Source organism: Pyrgilauda ruficollis, unplaced genomic scaffold, assembly GCF_017590135.1.
Source record: "Pyrgilauda ruficollis isolate IOZ18807 unplaced genomic scaffold, ASM1759013v1 scaffold7, whole genome shotgun sequence".
In the NCBI taxonomy this organism is placed as follows: domain Eukaryota; kingdom Metazoa; phylum Chordata; class Aves; order Passeriformes; family Passeridae; genus Pyrgilauda; species Pyrgilauda ruficollis.
This window is the reverse complement of record NW_024528821.1, coordinates 7,442,755-7,459,361: the sequence shown is the minus strand read 5'-3', so window position 1 is coordinate 7,459,361 and position 16,607 is coordinate 7,442,755. Positions and strand designations below refer to the sequence as shown.

At 40.8% G+C, this 16,607-nt stretch overlaps 1 protein-coding gene across 1 annotated transcript; it reads right to left on the bottom strand.

Annotated features, from left to right (window-relative positions):
- Positions 1-244: 244 nt before the first annotated feature.
- Positions 245-16,568, bottom strand: COMMD5 (COMM domain containing 5). The gene is made up of 7 exons (XM_041485069.1): positions 16,411-16,568; positions 14,155-14,315; positions 13,004-13,032; positions 9,160-9,210; positions 5,083-5,178; positions 3,304-3,379; positions 245-762 (listed from the first exon to the last, which is right to left on the bottom strand). The coding sequence occupies exons 1-7, from the start codon at positions 16,550-16,552 to the stop codon at positions 661-663; spliced, it is 657 nt and encodes a 218-aa protein (XP_041341003.1). The 5' UTR covers positions 16,553-16,568; the 3' UTR covers positions 245-660.
- Between the last annotated feature and the right edge of the window lie 39 nt (positions 16,569-16,607).

Sequence of the window (16,607 nt, the reverse complement as noted above, 5' to 3'; positions counted from 1 at the left end):
TGCGGCTATTTAGCCCATTCTGATCAACCAGATAAAGAAATAGATTTCACCTTTCCACTGCTGTAATTCCATGGAATTAGTCCTGGAAGCCCAGATGATACTTCTTCATTGATCCACAGTCTTCCAATTTTTTTCCAAATTAGCCTTTAACTATCCATAGCTCAACCATAGCCACTTAGTAAGAAATGAGGCAACGATTTTATGCACAACTCAAGATCACATTTGTCATACTAGAAGGCAGGAGTGGGTTTGTTATTTTATTTTTATTTGAAATAATGCAGAGCTTTCTTATGATACATACACATTGATAGGGCTTCCGGTAGCACAGTTTCAAAAAAATTAGTTATGAATCATAATCAGAAATAAATGACTCTTACATCTATTAAGACAGTTATTTAAAAAAATGTTTTGATGAATCATGCAAAAATGTTCACAAAGAGCATTATACTTTTTCTTAGATAAATGTTTTGTTTTTTCTAAGTCTTACAAAAAGAGCTTGTGCTTTTAAACACTTGAATTGAAAAAAAAATATTTACAGCAGACATCATAAATGCCACATTGAAGTTCATAGAGGCAAAGTGGTGATGGTCCCCTGTTTTGCATTCACAAAACATGCTGAGGGTTTCAGATCTCTTCCATAAACTCCCAATTTAAAAGTGTTCAGTCTTGGATCTTCAGTATACTTCTCTTCTCCAAATCATTCATTTCCTTCAGTATAAGGGCAACATTGTATCTCAGTTCTTGAAACTTTGCAACTGGCACCTGAAACAGAATGCTCAGGTTAGAAAACACAAGACATCTCAGGAACTTGACTAGGGCATGCCTTGGACATGGAACAGTCTGCAGTGTAAGGCCAATGTCTCTTAAAACACTTAATTTTTGCAGACTTAAAGACAAAGGATTTAAGGTTAATAAAATTCAGGTAATTCAACTAAATCCACACGGAAAAGGAGAGTGGGAAAAAAACAGAAATGACACCTAGATTGTACATTTCCTGTACTGCCTGACGAGAGAAAGGAAATACTCAAGGATGTAAACTGAGAGCTGCTTGGGTGATATGAAAGTCATGGACTGGAAGGAAAGACATCTGGAAGGTCATGGAGACTACAGAATTCTCAAGCAAAAAATTCAAGATATTCTGCTTGTCCAAACTTGCAAGAGAAGGGAATTGAGACTTGAGGGAAGACACTTGGCAGCAACCTCAAGAGCAAATGACACTTCCACTATGCATGGAAGGCAAAAGATTTAGGGTTAAACACACAAAGCGTTTTCAACTGGGTAGGAGACTCACAGACTCTCCTTTACATTTCAAGCCTGAGAAGCCCAGTGGATGGAAATCTTATCTGTGAAGACAGAGACCCCCAGCTGAGTGCAGGCACAGACTGGTGACACAGACTGGTGACACAGACTGGTGACACAGGTGCAGTACACAAACACATGCTCACACGAGTGCCCAGTGCAGTCTGGCTGGTCCCACACAGTCTGCACAGCACTGCCTAATTTACTCTGACTGCACTGAAGACAGCAGTTCTTTTGGCAGAGACCCTTGTCATCCTTCTGCCCACTCTACACAGATACAAATTATATGAGAGGATTCCAACACCTGATTTGCATTTTCCACATACATCAGAAATGCATAAAAAGGCATCACGTCCTTTTCACTTTTGACATATATACAACAAGACTCAAAATGCTGCAATTCCCACTGCTTTAAAAAAACAGCTTCAGTCAGAAGCCACACTGTGATTAAAATACCAAACAGGGACCAAAGAGTGTAACTTCTCCCTGTGCTATACACATTTTAAAACTGTTCACAACAGAATTATTTTCTGGACTTACCATCTTACATAAGCCCTGCTAGTTAGCAGGACATTCTGAATGTGTTCAAATAAAGGAAAACAGGAAAACTGAACATCTGAGGACTATGTTTACTTGCATATGGTACCTCGAACCAATACACAAGTTTATCCTAAGAGCTGCTAACTGTGGGAAGACCACTCATCAGATCTAGAAATCCTGTCTGAAGTCACATCCTTGGCATTCAGATCCAAGCAGCAACAGCAAAGAGTTGATTCTAGGAGAAGCACACTGTTATCAGATACCTGCACTCCTGCATGTGCTGGACAAACACATCTCCCCTGCAGAATAACAAAGGGTCTTCAACAGACTCACAACGATAAAAAGACCCACAAAAAACCAAAGAACAAGCCCTAAAATCAAACCAAAACAGTCAGAAACAATGGCACTAAGACCAACACTGGACATGATATGCCAGGCAATAAAGTGGGAATAGAGTATAAACTAGATTTTATTCTCACAAGTGAAACTTACCCTTTTGTAAAGGGTTAACCTGAAGTCCATGGCATCATTTAAGTTCCATGGAAATCCTCAAATACAGTGTATGGGATGCTCTGGGCTGGACTGTCCAGAGGGGTAAATTTGATCTCCTGTGAAGTGACACCCTGAACAGTTTGCAATGTAGCAAATTTATGCCCTTAGAATTTATGCCCTTCTCAACAGATGTTTTCTTGCAAAACAATTTAACAGTAACATCAGTCCACCTCTTTCAACCCACAGGTGCCTCTTCCAGACTACTACTAATGAGAGAACTGAAGCCAAAATCTGTACAGAGTTCAAAAGTAACAATGCCTGCTGTGCATTGAATTCCTGTATGCACCACCAGGCTATTTATAGAACAAATAGCATTCCTTTCCAAAGGTTAAAATTATGGAAGAGTTTATGCCATCTTCTGGCAAGCCTTTCGGTACAGTGTCAGAAATACTGCCACTGACTAATCCTGTAACAAGCAAGGAGGTTTTTTTTTTTTACTTTCTAGCAGCCAGAACAGTTCTGAGGAAAAAGAATAAAACTACCTCTGCCATAGAAAAGAATGTTACCATTCCCTGCCAAATGCAGAAGGTTTAGAAGTGTATCATACATTATATAAACTACCCCAGTAATTTTCCTGCCCTCAAGAGCCACCATCAGGTCTGAAGGTTACAGTTCATAACAACCCCATAACTTTTAATCAAACCAGATATTATGTAATAGTGCTTTCCAGTAATTAATATTCTTCTAATAAATTGCAGTTCAGCAGAACATGTGTAGGAACAAGGTATGAAATTATTTTGATTGGTATTTAATTCAATATTTTATGTGGCTACACTGAACATGAAGGATTCCAAAGCAAACCAACCAATGGTAACACACCATTTACAAAAGCTTTAGTATTTTAAGTAATAATTCAATTTTCTAAATAGAACTAGAAGTGGTTTCCTTATTTATTATGGCAATCAGACTTACTTCAAAGCGATGAGCTGTCCCATCTGAAAGCTTCATCATCATCAGAATGGATGGCTGCAGTGCACGGGCCAGTGAACTGAAATTATTTACATCATTAGGATTACAGCAGTACAGATCAGCAGTGTGATGAGTACAGCATTGCACATTAACAATTTTAGATGTTCATGTAGGCTTTACACAGAACATGAGTAATTTCAGTCACAGAGTCTGGCTGGAAACTCATGAACACAACAGTTCTGTTCAATTTACCTCAGTATTGAGACTTAACATTTTGCTAATAGTTTAGTAACTGCAAGTTTAGGAGCATTTTCATTTTTACATAATTCATTTAGTGTAACTGTGACAGGGATAAGAGCTGACCAAGTACTGCTAACAATAATGCACAGTTTTCTTATGCAGTTCACCATGCTGCATTAATCATTTCCATTCCCTCATACATTCAACTGCCACCTCATTTGGGGAATCAACCTCTTCCAGGCTTCATCCTAAATTTGTGTGTTATTTTATTTGATGACCCAAAGAAGGGAAATGAGTCATTCTTGTGCAGCTTCCATCAAAGGACATTGCCAAAGCCTGCTCAGGTACAGACAGGCACTACAGCCCAAAGCTGCCATACCTCCCTGCAGAGGCTGTTGCTGGATAATAAACAAAAAATCCCAGGGGGAAGATTAACTGAAAACAAAATTAAAAGGAAGGAAAACAAAAACCGGTAACGTATTGCTCCTGTGTTGTTTGGAAAACAAATCATAGGATTTGCTTTCAGCTTGCAAGCACTGTGCCTGAGGATGTTTACTGTACATTTTGCTCTCTTATCAGTATAGATTCTTTTTCTGCAGAGTGATACCTGTGTGGTGCTTACAGCACTGCTCATCAGAAAGTCACTTGAACCAGCAGCTTGTGGCCATTCCAATTTTCTCATGGGAGCTTTTTTTCCTGATTTCAGGAAGACAATTCCTGATCAGCCATGGGCCTCCCTGGCAGCAAAGAGAGAGCACTCTCTCCCAGATGCAGGTATGCAGACATGCAACATGAAGTCAATCATGCTAACAAATAACACTACTAACAAAGACTGGATCATCTAATTTCTTTCAGCTTGGTCTGTCCTGGTTAGGACTAGACAGAGACCAAACAGCACAGACAACAAGTTTCTGTTTTCTTCTGGGTCTAGCTAAAGATCCATCCCCCACATGCCCCTGTTGTGGCAGATGGTAAGAAGCTGTTCACTGCAGGCACAGGCAGGATGATCTCAAAGGCATTTACTCCTGCTGTGAAAGAAACTAGGAGGTAGTTCAATGACCAGTTACATAACCATGGCAGTGTAAAGGTGCTGTCCTGAAACTTCTCTTTGTAGAAGCAGAGTACAAGAGATGGAAATTCATTTAACATGTGCAAAAAATGATGCAAAAAATGATGGTCTGCTTGAGAAGTTGAATAGATGAATACCCTCCCCTGTTTCAGTAGAACTAAGAGCTTGCCCAGCTGCTTGAGGCTCAATCTGACTAATTTATGCCATCATCACCAGGACCTGTGGATTTGTATCAGCTCTGTTAAGTTTTAAAATAAGAGACTCAAATTCTGAGTGTAATGTTACCAGCAGTAAAGTCTGTATACACTGACTTCTACACTGTTCAGAAAATTCCACCTGTATCTTACTGTTTAAGGCTATCTGCCAATCCCTAATAGCAAGGCACATTTTGACCCCATTAAAATGTTTAAGCAGCACAAGAAATCACTTTAATCTTAGATAATTCCATGGATGTGCATGATTCTCTTTCATACCTTGTGGATATAGCTACATCCACTCTCCACTGGAAGTCCTGGATGCTTGGCAGCCGACTTCTTTGTATCAGAGCTGTGCCTTCCGAAGTGGGACGCCTGAAGAGAGAATCAGAAATAAGAGACTGCAAAGTAAATTCATAAAGAAGAAACAATCTAAAGAGAAAATAGGATTCCTCAGTACAAACCTGTCCGGAATTTGCTTCTCTCCTACATCTGCCCTCACTTGAAAAGGTCTGAATAAGCAGAGTTTTTGTGGATTTAAGACAGTTGTGCTCAGATTATCCCCTTTTTTTAAGCTTAACTATGGTCCATGTTGAAAAAAGAGACCAAGTGACTGTATAATTCTAGTAAACTGATGTCGCTATGAAGTTGAGTAAGAGTCATTGTGGTGGCTGGCATACCTATTATTTCAATTATATGCAACTGTGAGGCACAGAAAGGGACTTGCAAACATATCCTTACCTTCATGCAAATCCAACAGGAACAAGCAAGCAGAGACAAGACAGATGACTTAGGCAAAACAGTTGCATAAGTTCACTGCTCTTCTTCAGCAAAAACCATCTAGTATTGGCTAGCAGCAATGTTTTAAAATATAGTATCAGTGTATTGAGTGTATTTTGAAGCATACTTAAAAAACCCCACAGTGGTTCTTGTTGGTGCAATGAAATTTACAAACTTTAAGTTCCTTACATAATGTTCACTGCCAACCCCAGCTCAGCCTTCAATATTTTTGCCTAGTCTAATGTGTAAGAAGCCAAGCATTTCATTTGTTACTCATATTGCAGGAAGAATCAGGCTGATCAAGTCCTAGTTTATTTCTGTGTGGAAATACAGTTAACAGCAATTAAACTTCAGGTGTTTGACAATTTTCAAAATTTTAACAACATGCTAAGTTCTGGATAACTAAATGGCAAATCTGATACAAATACATAATAACCATTCACTCTTAGATATACATGCAGAAATAATTTCAGAATGAGGTCACTGTGCTGAGGTCTATTCAGGAGATGGACTTCGTGTTACTCTTTTTTTTTCCTCTAAGCATCCTGTGTCCCTGGAATTTATTTATGGTACATTTCAAGGCTACTCCAGTACTTCCACTAAGGGCAGGATAAGAAACATTACTTCCTTTATCCATGGTGCTAGACATAATCTAATTACAGACTTTGCATCAGAAAGGAATCCTCTCTGAACACATCAAGCACTGTAGGAATGGCAGTCTCACATCACTACTGAAACTCTTGTGTGCAAGTTAGCTTTAGAAACTGCCCAGAAAGATCAATGATCTGATAAGGTACACAGCACTCACAGGCTGAGATCCTCCAAGTGTCCTGCATTTTGCAAAGGTGATATAAGAAAGAATTTATCTCTTTGGTGAGGGGAGGTTGGGTGGTGTCAGAAGTGAGAGACATTCCTAATAGGACAGTAAAGAAATGAGCAAAAAAAAGTAGATCAGCTGGTTCTTACTCATTGTCAGCTCCTGGATAGGAAGTAGGTCACCACAGCTGGGTGCAGCCATGAGGAGCTGGAGTCTAGAACAGTCATTAGCAGGATTAAACAGTAAGAACAGGCCTTTCCCTCAGTGGAGAGCTGCTGCCAGAGTATTGCTTAAGTTGGAGATTCCCTAAAAATAGCCACACTGCTACAGTTTCCTTAAGACATGTTAACTCCCATTGATGGAAGTCAGTCCATTCGTGCAGCACCAGCACCCTGGGGGAAGAAAGGAGTTTTAAAAACAGAAAGATACTCTACTTAGCCGTGGTGGGAAAGATCAGAAATGGTGACCTCCCAAACAGAGGGGAAGCTTCTGAATACTGCTGAGAGATGGCATTTCTGTGGTCAAACACAAAAGTTTATTTCTGGTCAGGACTGCACTTCTGTACCATTCTCCTAGGAAGAGTCACAGCTTCTATAGCTCAGTTTAAGCTTCTGTCAGGACCATCCCAGCTTGGACAAGACCACAATGGGAACTTCAAGAATCCTGCAAAGATGACAGAATGTGCATAGTGGCCAACATGCACACAGAAATTACACAGGCTACTAATCAAGCCACTAATTTCTGAGAGGAATACCAAAATGGAGCAGCAAAGACTCAATGAATCTTATATCCAAAACCTATAGCCTATAATTACATGTTGTAAACACTCTGTGCCAGCAGCTGCAATATACTGTCAGCACATTGTGCAGAAGGCAGAAGCCAGAACAAGTAGAAGACCATGGATCAGGTAGAGACCATTCTAGAGACCACACAAGCTATGGTGGAAAGGATGATGCACCTGGCGACAAGAACACCACCTGCTAAAGGATGCAACTTGAAAATGAAAGATTAAGAGAATTTGGAGCAGCAGCTGATCTACCAGTATCAAAGCTAAAGACAAGCTCTGATGGTTCCCTATGCACATAACAAGACATGCCTAGCAGGCCACTGAGTTGGAAGGCTGAACAAACTCGTACGTGTGAAATGCTGACAATTAGCACATGGAATGCACCCTCCTGGTAGAAACTAAAGCTACACCATTAGGGAAAAAAAATCAGTGCATTTATTATAAACATCCAGAGAGGGTGAAGTTAGTGTTATCCTTTCCTTTAAAAGACAGTTTTAATTTCATGTAGTTATTTGATGTGGCAAGTTTTTCTTTCAGTCTACACAGCTTGATGGAACTGTGGGGACACAAATACAAATGCCAAATACTTCAGAGCTGTTGTTTAATGAAAAGAACTCCAAAAATAAGATAAGATGCCAGGAAAAGTATTAAAAATGGATTTTTCTGGGTTATCTACCTCATACTGAATTACTGAATTTTTGATCACATGCGAATGCATCCCTTACCATCACAAACATATATATTTACAACTCAATAAGCATATGTATGATTCAGTGTTACATTTAAGATTGTAGAAGTAGATCTGTCTAAAAATCAAACCTGAGGTGTTTTTCTCTGGTCTCAAAACACAGAGCAAGATTACACTGGATAATCACAGCTTTCAAAATGAGAAAAAGCTAAATTTTCCAGCATCGTGATTTCACAGTAGAAAACAGACAATCATGCATGCTTCAAATTATATCTAAATTTATCTTCCTTTCCTACTGCAAGCAGTATTTCCACTTTGCAACCATGAATTTTGCATTCTTAACACCTATAATTCAAACAGAAGAGCAAAGAAAAGACGAGATGACTGAATTTATTTTTACTCCAAGAACCTTTATCTGTAAGCCAAGATCTTAATCAAAGAAATGAAAAATATTTTTAGCTTTGGTAGCAGCACTCAGACCCTTGAGGGTAACTGAAAAACCATAACTATGATTATTTGGATTCCATGCAGAGAATCTGGAGCAGCATTGGGTTAGTGATGTCAAGTGCTGAGTGACCTCAAGTTTCAAGAAGGAAAGTTGGCCCACAATGATCATGAGAGTCCAATTCTTCACCCTGCACAAGTTTGCATATGCAAAATGCTCAAGATTTTGAATTTCTAGATGAAGAATAGGCTAAATATGGTCAAGCAGAGAAACTTCTAGAAAAAGGGAATCCCAAGAATGGACAAAAAGTTCTCAATTTAGAACTTACTCTAGAGTTACTGAGGAATGTTGCTTAAAAAGTGAATTACAGCAGGCAGAGCACTTGATATCTCAGATATGTTGTCATCAAGTCACTTAGAGTGAACTCCCAACTGAACTGTACATTAAGACTTGAGAAATGCTATCTGAGAAAGCTGCCATAAACCAGAGCAGGTAGAGGGCTTCTGTAGCCTGCCTCTTTTGCTATAACTTGCAATGATAATGATGGCAAAAATGAATAATTCTGCACTGCATTTTTCATCTGTAGGTATTGATTGACCTCACAGTCTATAGAATATTATAAAAACTGATGAACACAGAAAAACTGAAAATTGGCAAGAAAGCTACTCAATGCATGTATTGCCGTGCATGATGGACATCATACTGTGCTGAATCAAACTAATAGGATAAGTCTTGTTCTCATTAATTTGGAAAATATTGCTGTTCCTTCAATATGACACAAGGATTTGTGTCAGCAGAACTCTGTGCAGCCCTGCTGTCTGCACAATGAAAACACTAACCTGTTACCAAAGACTACACTGGAAAAGTCCACAATGAAATCTTCTGGTATTCTGAAAGAGAAGAGCAAGACAAAACAGTTAGGGATTTTTTGTGACCACAGTTATATGGCCTTACCTGAAAAAAAAACCCTAAATCAATTACAGAACACAACATATGTGTCAACATTTTCCATCTTCCACTGCTTAAAATTGCCAGCTCTTATGTAAGCACTTCAGTATTGATTCAGTCAGGGCTTTCAAAAGGACAACCTGTGTTTATATATCAAGAACCCTAAAAACTGTGCTACATCTTCCCATCCTACCTTGTATGGAAATGCTGCATTTCAAAAGAACCCAGTATTGGCTTAACTTCTCTCAGTAAAGTCAAGAAAAATTTCACTGACGGCTCTGACAAGTGCACAAGGCAGGCCAGCAATGCATGCTTTCAAAAATCCCAGACTTACATGTTTCATTTCACTTTCACCTCAAGTGTAACGAACACAGAAGGAATTGCCCCTCAAAATTCAGAGGCCCTTGTAGCAAAGACTACTTACAAAAGGAGCATACATGGGGACTGGTTGAAGAGACTAACACACTCCACCTATCCTACACCTCTCCACTCCTTCACCATTTCTCTGACACTGCTGCTTCCTTACAAACAAGCTTCTGCTGATTTTCAGTTCAATAGATCAGGCTGTGAATTGCAAAGACCACAGAGCAAACACTAGCCACTAGCTGCCTTTGCCACAGGGACAGTAACCTCCTACAGAGAGGCAGGTTGGACAAGTGGGAGAAGTCACTACTGCTGCTGCCACAGTTAAATCCAGCACTCACCATGAATCAGTGCCCAGAGACATTACTCACCAGTGGCTTGAGACACACAGCAGTGTATCAAAGAAAAATCAAAGCAGACAAGGAAGTTATATGTCCTAAAGAGCTTACAGTGTCTAATGACCAGAGAAAAAACAACTCATCAACTCACACAGCAGGATGATGAAACAGCAGTTACTACAGCTCAAATTCAGAAAGGGAGAAGTGGGGTTAAACCACATTTTTAAATAGTGCTTGGATAAAAACAAATTCATTTTAGCAAGCACTAGAACAGTGTTTTTTGGCTGCAAGAGTCTGACTTTCAGAAGAGACAAGACTATTTCTGCAAACATTACTTATACTTTCATGCAAGTGTATCATTTAGCCCATCCTGACACTGACTGGATATCCTGACTATGCAGTGGAATAGCTGGAGACAGGGGGCTGTAATATGATCATGATGATACCTACCACAACACTTGCTTGACTCAAGAGCATTACTAAAACAGACGCATTAACACTACCTTTGAGTTTGCATTATTTTTGCTGTGCAGTCAATGATCTTGCTAAAAATTCTGTTCCTGGCTCAAGCAGCACACATGAGGCCAGTCACACACGACACAGATAAGACAGAACATGGCACAGTTCAGCCTGAACTACAGATAGCAATCACTTGTCATTGGAACATTCTGAGGAAGGGACTCAAAGGGCAAGAAATGTGTGAAGATGTCTCAATCCCATGTTCTTTCCCTGAGTCATAAAGTTATTAACTAATCTGCGAGGGGAAGGAAAAAAAAGCACCCACAATTTAGTGTGAATTTATTCCCACTGGCTCAGCCACTCAGGCTAAGAAGTAGGGAATTGCAACTCTTTTAAACTAGTAATATTGATCTAGTTAATGAGAATTGGGCATGTATTCCAGTCTCTCTCTTCATCAAAACTAGAAGCCAAGATCAGGTGCCTCACCAGAAAATTGAGAATTACAGGATATTATATGGGCAGAATTAGCTCAAGCTTCAGATTCACTGAAAAAAAAACAAAACAGAATGCAAGAAGTAAAAAAAAAATAAGGTTACATGGCACAAAGTTCAAACCTTTTAAAATAAGACAAAACAAAAAAGTGGGCTATAGGCCCTTTTTCTGCCTTAAAAGGCAAAATACCTGCCCAAACACTGGATCAATAATGCCAAGACATCCCTGTTCAACCAATGCCATGTTCTTTGTGCACTTGGTCACAGAATGGCCACTTCAACAGGCTAAGTGTCTCAATGCAATTAGTAAGTGCTTTGAAAACAAGCAAGTATTTAATCTCCAAACCCAAGCCTATTGGGAAATGTATGAAATTATGTTTCCCAGAGGAACTGAAGCTGCTAAAGATGCTACCAAATTTCTAACTATCACAGCTTGAGAGTAGAATAAGCTATTTAGTCTTCTAAAAATTTAGCCACAAGGTGAAGAGAGCTACTCACAAGAAGTAAGAAGGTCAAAGATAGAAGTTAGGAAGAGTCCCAATACTGTGAGAATAATGGGAGCATAGCAGCAACTAGCAGCACATAAAACACTCAAGTCAGCAAGCAGCACGAATGCAGTTACCCAACAATTGCTGCTAGATCAGCCACATTAACCAGAACAGTAAGATAAAAAGATGTATCACGATATAAAAGATATAAAAAAGATCACCAAGACTGAAAAGTGTCTCAGTGAAATGTATGAATAAACCACTAAGTGAGAAAAAAACTCCCAAACACAATACAAATGCTTAAGTCATTGAAGTGTGGTCAAATGACAAGGACAGGGACCTGGGAGTCTGAATTTCTAGACACAGCCAGCCTGGACAGTGACTTCTGACACTCCTATACCAACTTTCTCCACTGCTCAGAAGAAGAATATTCACCCAGCCCCAGAGAATCTGGCATGGAGCTTTAGTATTCTTCATTATTCCATAATCAAACTTGGCACATTCTGTGTGCACCTCAGAAGACACCAGCTCCCACTGGGCCAAAAGCAATTCATCAGTTTCTTACTGACCTACTTTAACCTGGGTGTGAACTCCACAATGTGGCAGAGGCAGCAGCTTGCATTTGAGCTCTCAAGACAAAAGGCAGGACAAACTCCAGCACTGTGCCACAGACAAAACTGTATCAACTTGCAAGGCACCTTTCACTATGGCCCAAATGCTACCTTTCATTGATTTAATCCAAATTACATCTGCAGTTTTAGTTTGCCTGAAGTTGCTCATAAAGTAAATTATGCCTATGACTTAACTGCTTATGAGGAGAAAGCCAATGTACAGGTTAATGGACAAATAAGGATGAAAAAAGACAAACATCTATTTCTCCTAGGTAGAAATCAGAATGTTAAAGAAATGTGCAAAAATAGTGTTTTAAAAAATAAGCCTTGCTGCAGAGGTTTCACCATAGAAGAAAACATCAACTGCTGTTATTTTCTCATTGCTACTGAATATAGAAATAAGGGAAAACCTATAAATATTACTAGCATCTGATCTCTAGCTTTTAGGATATGATCCCTTCAGATACACTCATGGAAAACTGATAGAGATTTTGTCAAAGGCTGTAACAAAGGTCATGATTTCTTGGGTAATGGGCACGAGAAATCATAGCTGAACATGGTGGTAGGGTTTCATGAACATTATATCTTTGACCTTTCAAAGAAGGAAAGAAGTAGGGCAGTTCTTAGCTTCTGAAATGCTACCACTGTCTTACCAAACACTTAAAAAAATATTGCAGGGCAAGGTGGGGATGGCAGAGAGAAGGTCACTCATATTTGCATAACCTACATTGCAGAATAAATCAGATCATTCTCCCCAGCAGGTGAAATAAAACTGCTCATGCTCAGTGCTAAATCAAATCTTACACAACACCTGTTTTTTTCCTCTGGCTTTACATGATGTTTGGCAACAGATGCATTAAGAGGTATTTACAGGTAATTTTTGTACCAAATTTTTTTGCGTAAAAAAGTTAATTTGGGGAAGCAGTTACATAAAAGCCATGAAAAAAAACCAAAACATTTAATGAACTGGTGTAAACAGGCTTACCTGAGCTCCTTCAGGTCTTCTTTAAAAACCTAAAAATACAAGGAAGATGAAATTTTACATGATACAGTCTTAAATGATAATTTCTTACTTACTGACACAATAGTGGTTACTTATCTGGTATCTCTCCCCAAAAATTTTAGACTTGAGTGCCAGTAGTTTTGAAATGACTGGTAACATTTTGAAAAGAATTTTCAGAAGTGTTCAATCAAGTTGTGATTTAAAGACCTAAATATCTTGGAAGCCTTTATTTTTCAAACCAACAGTCTCTGCCACTTCTTTTATGCAGCTATTCAGAAACATTTTTCTTTTACAGTAACTGTGTGCCCTTATTCTCAAATACATTTTGCAGTAACTTGTTTAAACTACGACAAGAAAAAGGAAATGGCAGAAGATAAGGTCTGAATATTAAATGCATACTTCCACTAGATTTCCTGCAATATGAAAGCTTTCCCAGTATGCCTGGGTAAATATGAAGCTGTATCTTAAAAAAGAGGTACTAGAAACCCTGAAGTGGCTCACACACATAAAAATGAGAAAAGAAAATTGTAAGGTAAAGGAACATGAAAAATGAAGAAAATAGCCATGAAGAAGGGAGAGGGTTTGGGAACATGGTGGGTATGTGCATATTCACACCAGACATCCACAGCATAAGTGGAAATTGCACTTTCTTCCAAATTCCACTATATTGTTCTGGCCTTAATACCTTCCTTCCTCTATGGAAGAAATGTGAACAAAGGAGGCAAACAAATATGAGAAATTAAAAGCATGGACAAAAATGAGTGGTATGTGTGAACACCCAGTTAGAGTAAGAGAGAGTGTTGATGCCTGTGAAATAACATTTTGCTATGATTTCTTTGGCAGTTTTAATTTATGAGCGAAAACAAGCATGCACAGTGAACAAGATACTGAAGCATAAATAGATACAGGAATCTTTTCCCTAAAGCTTAAATATTTTTTTAAAAAGCTCAGTCTAAATCTACCCAGCAAGTGAAATAATAAGTTCCAGATTTCTAACAGTTTCTTCCAACAACCTTAACTTGGAGAATCATTTTTATGTACATTTTCCCACCCAGGCAAATGAGATTTAGATGGTGACTTGTGTCTGATGCAGCTTTTACCTTATCAAGGTTCCAAGTACTCCCAGAACTTACTTCTTGTTTGAAAGTTGATAAGGGGAGTCTCAATGCTTCTCGGAGGAGGGTGTACATGCCAGAAATGAGGAAAGCAAGTTGCTCTTCTGAGAGGTTAGCACTTTCTGCAATCAGCCTGACAGATTCCTTGCAGTCTTTTCCTTCCAATGCATTAACAGTGACTGTGAATAAGAAAGCAAAGCAAGATCCTTAATTTACTCAACTGTGTAGCTCTTTGATGGTCAAAGGTGCATTGAGAAAACTTTCACCACAGGGAGAAGCCTCACAGACAAAAATGAAATCAATCACTGAGACAGTGTAGCAGAGCCTGCAATAACACTGGCTGGATAACCTTCAGATACTGTTACATGCAGTTTTTACATGGTGAACTGACCAGGTACATGAAACTGCATCTCGTTTTTTACATTAGTCTTTGTTTAGCAATAGAGTAACAGCAACAGCATTGAAAAACGAACCTGGTACAAGTGCAAGAGCAATGGAGATAAACAGTGTTGAAATCCATCACGTCTTCAAAGATTACAAAACCTTCAGAGGAAAAACTGCAGCCCTGCAAACTGTGAGTCACAGGCCAACAAGAGCAGACAGTGATGGGAGATTTGTGCCAGCTCCGCATACCCAGAGGCAGGCTGTGCCCACCCACTGCAGGGGGACCTGCACTGGGGTCACTGCCCCAGCTCCAGGCAGTTGGTTTTGAAGGAGTGTCAGACCCTGCTATGGTAGGAAGCATTTATTGCACACCCGAAAGCACCGGATAACTTACACCAAAATTAAACCCATACAGTCAGGCTTCCTGGCACTGAAAAGGCTTTTCAGTCTCTATGTCCCCACACTAGACAGCAAATATAGTTCAACATGTGTACTTACCTCTGTCCCAAATGCCTCTGCCTATATACAGCTTTATTATTTCAAGTATTACAAGGAACCCCTGAACACATTGTTTCTGCTACTGTGCAGCAACACTTTTAGAGACAAACCAGCTACCAGATGTTTTGAGTCCTTCAAATCAAAAAGGAAATTCCTGACAATATGTTAGCTGAGAGAACATGCCAGGGTCACATCATGCTGGGCAGAAGCTACCCTCCAGCAACCTGTCCTTTCGCTCCACTAATCAACTATTCCATTATTCCATGATTGTTTTACATACCCTAATTTACTCAACTGTGTAACTCTTGATTTTGATGGTCAAAGGTGCCTTGAGAAAATTCTCACTACAGGGAGAAGCCTCGCAGACAAAAATGAAATCAGTCACTGCCCATCTTACAGCCTCAACCTCAACAGGACACCTGCACCTTGGGGTTGCTGTATTGTCTCCTGCATGTTCTGTAGATGCCAACGGGGTCTCTGACTGTCACACACAACCTGACAGTGACTGGGCTGCTGGCTCTGGGACACAGGGATGAGAGAGGAACGACTTTAACAGCACTCAGATGACTTTAGGGGCCATCCACAGCTGCAGAACTCTGTTCCTCATTATCACAGATTTCACAGAATTGTAGAATACAATGAATCAAGCTCCTCATTTTATTTAAAGCTCAGCTCTAGCTTCCTGTTGGGAAAAGCAATGGGAAGTGCTTCAGGAAGCTGCAGCCTTGCAGCTGCAGCCCTCCAGCTGTCACATAATCACAGAATGTTCTGAGTTGTAATGATCCAGAAAGATCATTGAGTCCAACTCAGCCCTGCACAGGATACCCCAAGAATCCCACCATGTGCCTGAGAGAATTGTCCCAACATCCCCTGAAGTCTGTCACGCTGGTCCTGTGACCACTTTCCTGGGGAGCCTGTTCAGTGCCCAACACCTGCTAGGGAAAGAATCTTTTCCCCATAGCTAACCTGAAGTGCCCTGACACAGCACTATGCTGTTCCCTCGTGTCCTGTCACTGGTCACAGAGAGGGCACTCATGAAAAACTCATGGACATCGGTGTCCATCTCTCCGCAGCCTCTCGTGAGGAAAATGCAGCCAGCTTTGAGGTCTCCCTTCAGTCCCCTCCAGGCCGAACCCCTCCAGGACCCTCCAGGTCCCCTCCAAGTGACCTCAGTCCGCACGGCTTCCCCCCATGGCCTTTCCCCACACTCTTGGATCTCCTTTGGAAGCTCTCTAATAGCTGTCCTTGCCTTCCCGAGAGGATCCACGGCTTCCTCGGGGAACGCGGCTCCTGCCGATGGGATCCCCCCGGGAACCCCTCGCGTCCCTGTGCGGGGGCAGCGCGGCCCTTCCGCGCCGGGACAGCGCCCCGCGGGCCCCGCACGGGCCCTACCTTTGAGGAGCCGCCGGAAGGTCTCCTTGCCCACGTCCTGCACGCCCCTGGCCATGGCCTCCACCTCTGCCGGCACACGCGGGCCCAGGAACCCGCGGCCGCCGCCGCCCTCGCCGAGCCCCTGCGCCGCGCCGGCCGCCATGGCCGCGCCGCCCGCGGCAGGGGGCGCTGTGGGGGCGCGGCGCCGGAAGGAGCGG